The sequence below is a fragment of the Nerophis lumbriciformis genome, linkage group LG12 (assembly GCF_033978685.3).
Source record: "Nerophis lumbriciformis linkage group LG12, RoL_Nlum_v2.1, whole genome shotgun sequence".
In the NCBI taxonomy this organism is placed as follows: Eukaryota; Metazoa; Chordata; class Actinopteri; order Syngnathiformes; family Syngnathidae; genus Nerophis; species Nerophis lumbriciformis.
In genome coordinates this window covers 24,849,646-24,855,645 of record NC_084559.2, presented here as the reverse complement: position 1 = coordinate 24,855,645, position 6,000 = coordinate 24,849,646, and the positions used below count along the sequence as shown (strand labels likewise).

Below are 6,000 nucleotides of genomic sequence, written 5' to 3'. Positions count from 1 at the left end.
TTACTGTTTATACCAGACTTGCACTAGATTCTACACATTTACTAAAAGGAAGTCACTGACTAGGTCCACCCACCGCGGCACAAGTGTTCTGGACAGTCTGTGGTAAGGACTTAAGATGCTGGAATCTGGGCAGGTACATCTCCTATCTGATAGCCTGATAGACACACATAACGTCCACGAAACAAAAAGAAACCTGTGACTGGTGATGAACACAGAAATTCACACCCTGACCCTTAAAAAGTGATGCTTTTTAGACAACAGTATTATACAACTGGCCATCACTCCATTGCTAGAAATTGTTGAAAATAGAAGAAAACTGAGCTGTGTGGGGGAGCGTGGTTCAGATGGTAGAGCGGCCAACCAGAAACTTGAGGGTTCCTGGTTCGAATCTAGCTTTCTTCATCCTGGTCACTGCCGTTGTGTCCTTGGGCAAGACACTTCACCCACCTTGCTCCCAGTGCCACCTACACTGGTGTAAATGTAGCTTAAATGTAGATAATGGGTTTCTCAAAATAAAGCGCTTTGAGTCACCAGAGAAAAAATGCTGTATAAATATGATTCACTCCACTGTTTGTTTTAGTTTTTTCACTCTACCCTGAAAGACTTTCTGTATGGTTTTGGAGTGCGTTAATGTCCATATACCTACAAGAACATGTGTGATGTCAGTGGTCAACGATTTTAGAATGCAAGAGAGGACCTGCTGAGTTGTAATATTTGTTCTACTTCATGGGGTTGAGGTCAGGACCCCCTAATATTTCTGCACCAAATTCATGGACTTTGCTGTTTTGTCATTTGGAAGAAAGAAAATATTTTTGCCAAACTGTCCCCAAGCTGGAAGCACCTAGTATGTAAATGTCTAAATGTCTCAGTAAGATTAATAAATACAGTACAGGAAGAACTAAATGTCAAGCCCAGTGCTATTCATCTTCAACCTGTGAGCCAAATTCGGTTCGGGAATGACACCATACCGGCCAAAACAGTTCAAAACTTTGAAGAAAAACAGTTTTGCAGTACCGGTAAATTCCTAAAACATTAGAGTGATCCTGGAACTAGGACCACTGTAAACACATTGGCAGATCCTTGATTGACATTGACATTAACCTGGCGAGCAAACATAAAACACTGGGGTCCAAACTTATGATTTACATAACGGAGGCATTCCTCAAGGCTCCCCTTTAAGTCCTCACATTTTCGGCAGTTACAAATTATTTTCATAATGTGATTTATGTAACTAAGGTGTTGCTGTAGCTTGTTTACTTCAGATGCAATCAGTAATCATTTGTTCAACTTATTTAGTTACACTAGTTGTGTTCCTCAATGTTCCGTTTTAGGTCCTCTCTAATAAAGTGACTCACATTTTTGCAGCAAATTCTCAAAAACAATAGAGTGCTGTCATAGACTTTTGATTAATTCATGTCAGCAATTTAAATTCAAATGTAAAACTAATATGTGATATAGCAACTCATTACAAGCAAGGTGAGAAAAGGTAAAGCCCTTATTTTTTATACATTTTATGATCATGGCTTACAGTTTTTGAAAACCCCAAATGTTCTAAAATTTTCTATTCAAGGTTTTCATAAGCTGTAAGCCATAATCATCAAAATTATATATAAAAGAAAAGGCTTGACATATCTTGATCTGCATGTTATGAGCCTATGTCATACATTAATTTCACCTTGTATATTAAATTGCTGGAATAAACAAATCTTTGCACGATATTCAATTTTTTTTACTTTCACCTGTACAAAATAAGACTTCTAGTGTAGGGGGAAATCCGACACCGCTGCCCTTAAGTTTCTGGAAATGTGCCCACCAAAACAATTTTGTTAAGTATCTCTTGTCTCGCCCAAGCTATGGTTAACAGGTGGAATTTAATATGTTTGATAGGGATGTAACGTTATCAAAATCTCACGGTACAATTGTATTACAGTGTTAAGGCCACAGTATGATAATATTGTGGTACATGTCAAAAATAAAATAAAATAAAAAAATACTTAAAAATGCCACAGTGTGTACAATGAAGTGGCAGGAATGTTTAGGATAAACACACTGACTGCTATTGAATACAATAATGCTCAAATGTTCCAATCATATTTATTACAACAAACAAGTATTGTGCGGGAAAATCCACTGTGTCTTGCTTTCTGAGAAGCAGTGTCCTATACAGTGAACATTTTTATCTATCCGTTTGGAAAATGCAGTTTCTTAGAAAAGATAACTCACAATTTAACTTTTAATAATATAACTACCTCACAAATCGCGGGTTTCATTTTTTCTGGGTAATGGTAGCTTATCAAGTACAGTATAGCTTTAGTGTGCGGCAGGTGCTTTCCATCGGCACGGCGCATCTTGACCGATTCAGTTTTGGCTTGGAACACTCGAGACGAATGTAGCGCACTTGATTACCTCCGCCACAAAGGTTATGTTTTCGCCAAGGTTTGTTTGTTAGCAACATAACTCAAAAAGTAATTAGGATTTTGTAAAAAAACAACAATTCCTTTCATCTACTACTGCTTCCTCTTTCTCTCTGTTTTACGGTGCTCCACGACCCCATGTTGCGGATCCCCCACTGCGAAGAAAAGTGCCAAAATAACTACTCTCTCAAAGTTTCCATTTGATACTGTCACACGTCATGGCATTATTGATAAGATTTTGAATACTGTGGCATCTACAATATCGTTACATCCCTAACTTTTGTACATAAGAGTGCCTTTTGTATAGCCTCAAAATGTGCGTTTTGCTCCCAAATTTTTCCATTATTATAAAACAAATAAAGAGAACGACAATGTTTATAGATATACCATTGTACATGTAATATTTCTTATTTTCTGTTACATAGTCCCCACAGCAACGCCTTACCTGCGAGGTGTTAGCCTGGAGTCCAAGCTGCCAGTCTTCATGGTGATGGTGTCTGTGAAGAGCACGTCTTTTGCAGGTGAAGCCAGTGCTTCACTGTGGGACAAAGACGGGTGTATCCTCTGCTGTTGCAGCCGCTTCAGTGTGGCGTAGCCCAAAGCATCTCTTTGGCTGGTATACATAAAGCTGCAGTCAGCCAGACTCTTGATGGTGGTCACTGAGGGGGACTTAAGAGACTGAGCTCGCCGGGGGAGTGTGTGCGAGGAGCCGGGCGGTACCAAAGACACAGTGGAGGACTTTAATGCAGACATGTGGTTGGTCTGAGATTGGGGGGTTAGGGGTGACAGGGTCTTGACAGTCTTGGCTGACACAACTGTGTTGAGGCTAACACAGTCAGAAGAGTCCGGCTCAGGTTCGGAATGTTCGGGGTTTCCAACAGTTTCCCTAGATGGGCTGGAGCTCATGGAGCTGATGCCGCTGGTCGTGGTGTCCGTGTTAAAGCTCTGACTGCGGCTTTTGAACTGCGTGCCTCCACCACCACCTCCCACATTACCTCCGCTCGACGAGGAACCACCATCTCCCCCTGTTAGACGCTCTCGACTGCTCTGCTCTCGCTCTCGACTTGGATGCTCTATGTGTCCTCCCAGACCACTGAGTCCCAGACCTGAACCTCCTCCCCTGGCCAGCCTTCCATCCACAAGATGCTCTTCAGATCCCCCCCTGGTCCCAACAAATGACGTCTCCAGGCTGACAGTAGGACTTTTTGGGATTCCTCTGCCATTAAACACAGTGGAGAAGACGTCGCTCTGACATGGGCTGTAAACAGAGGGCTCTGTCACTGTCCGGTTACGCCGCATACTTCCGGTCTTAAGTTCAGTTGGGGTGCGGGAGCCAGTGGGGGTCTTAGGGTCACTAGTGGAACGTAGCTTCTTGCTAGGAAGAGACAAGGAGTTGAAAAAACGTGCACGAACGAAGCGTGTGGAGGCCAGTATAGTGAAGGGGCTGCGGTCCTTGACAGGCTTGGAGTGTACATAGAAAGGCGCCTCGTCTGACTGGTCCAGAACATCACACTTGTCATCGTCCAGTATGTACATGTCTGACAGTGCAAATAAAAGGATAAGGATCATGTTCTCTAACAATCAACAATGCAAATAGTTATACATCCATCCTACGCACTTGGTTGAGACTCGCTCTCACTGTTGTGGCGGGAGCTGGTTGATTCAGAGTTGAGGCTGAGCGTGCTTGGCACAGACGACAGTTCAGAGGTTAGCTGTGTTTCCATCTCATCTGGAGTGACTGGCCACAATGTCTTGCGACTGTGTCTGACTGCATCCCAACCATACTGCTTTAACAGCTCACAGCCCTGCCTGGTCTTGGAGATCACTCCCAGCACATAAACACATGTACTGTGGATACAAACAGGTGGTTAATTACAAGTTACAGTTTTGCAGGAATATATAAGGATAAACTATTGTAATTTTTGGACTGTCAACCAATCAAGACAATTGTTGCATGTGATTTATTTTACAATATCAAATCATGCTTTTTCTTCACTCTTTGATGCTTTAAAATCGGAACTGCACTTTAGTGGAATTTTTCTTATTGTTCACGATCATTGTGAAAGACAAGATGACAGATGCATTTTTTTTAATGGATTCCAAATATTACATAAAATCAATCAAAAGACTGCTTACAACACAGCCTACGGGAGACGCTCTATTCTGTCTATAAAGCCCTTAAAAACACATCCAAACACCTCCATTAAGGTTTTATATCCATCCATCCATCCATTTTCTACTGCTTGCCCCTATTGGGGTCGTGGGGGTGGCTGGAGCGTATCCCAGCTAAGGGAAGGCGGGGTACACCCTGGACAAGTCGCCACGTCATCGCAGAGCTTACATGATGTAAGTAAATATGTAATGTAGTGACGGATACATTCTTGACAACATTTTATATTTATATATTATATCCTGCACTACCATGAGCTAAGGCAACGAAATTTTGTTCTTATCTGTGCTGTAAAGTTCAAAATTTGAATAACAATAAAAGGGAAGTCTAAGTCTAAGTCTAAGTCTAATATTTACGTATTTTGCTCATTTTAAAGCATACGCGGCGCATTATTTTCAAAAACGCATCACAACGTTCGCTTCTTTTTTCAACTACATCACTGATTACTACTCACTGTAGATGTCATGAGAGCCAACAAACAAATAAAACATCACTTACTCTGCAATGTCTGCTGTCATTAGAATGCTGACTGCTCGGCTGTTCATACATTCCCATTAAGAGGAAGAATTACTCATAATCCTCGCAAAGAAAAGTTGGGTAGAACAAAGCGTCTTTTCGTGTCTTTCTCTGTCGCTTTTTGGATGTTGTGACTTTTATTACTTTTATTTACTGGTTAGAATGCATTAAATAAAAAAACATCCGTCGTCATGTCTTTTATAATGATTGTGAACGATTCCAAAAAAAGGAGAGTTCCCCTTTAAAATGTGAGGTATTATATACACAAACATTTTAACTGAAAAATAAATGTGAGAGGGTTTGCAGATTTAGTGAGAGCTGTATGATCCAAAAAAAGGCCTTACCCTCTTACTGACAACACTTCACACTGCTGAGCTAATGCAAGGATGTCAGGGATGACATTCTCCTCACGGAGGAGATTCAGGCCCCAATTTGAAGAGCCAATGTTGCCCTGAATGGTAAAGAATAAAAATTACAAAAATCAAATAAATTCCATCAGATACATTCCTTTTAGGCAAAGATAATTAGGATAACAGGTCTCAGTTATAGGTTTACATTTCCATAAAAAATTCTAGAAAAATAGTTATTAAATGTAATTTTTAGTATGCTTTCAAAGGAAATGTCATTGAAACTGTTGCAGCTGGAACCCAGGACTTTCAGTATTAGCATCAATTAACTTGTAAAATGAGCCCGTCCTGAAATACATGAACTGGTGTGTAGTGTTGCTGACCAGAGCCCAAAGAGCAGCTTTCAGCTGTTTAATGCCCTCCCAGGTGTCCAGCATCGGGGAGCGAACAGTGTAGCTGAGGTCAGGAACTATACTCTGTAAACAAACAAAAGTAAAGAGTTACTTAGAGTTGATAATAAATCTGCATGAACAAGTGCTGCATCCAAACCAGA

The 6,000-nt window shown here is 41.0% G+C and overlaps 1 protein-coding gene across 3 annotated transcripts in view; it reads right to left on the bottom strand.

The window, feature by feature from the left end:
- Nucleotides 1–6,000, bottom strand: part of LOC133623132 (rapamycin-insensitive companion of mTOR-like) — a 46,575-nt gene that overhangs the window by 17,560 nt on the left and 23,015 nt on the right. For 2 of the 3 annotated variants that reach the window (XM_061986162.2, XM_061986163.2), the window contains exons 28-31: nucleotides 5,831–5,923; nucleotides 5,445–5,551; nucleotides 4,033–4,262; nucleotides 2,860–3,952 (exon numbers count right to left, since the gene is read on the bottom strand). In XM_061986162.2, coding sequence (XP_061842146.1) covers nucleotides 2,860–3,952; nucleotides 4,033–4,262; nucleotides 5,445–5,551; nucleotides 5,831–5,923 — 1,523 coding nt within the window. Of the gene's footprint in view, nucleotides 1–73; nucleotides 155–2,859; nucleotides 3,953–4,032; nucleotides 4,263–5,444; nucleotides 5,552–5,830; nucleotides 5,924–6,000 lie in introns of all 3 variants that reach the window. The other variant, XM_061986164.2, reaches the window with a different exon arrangement.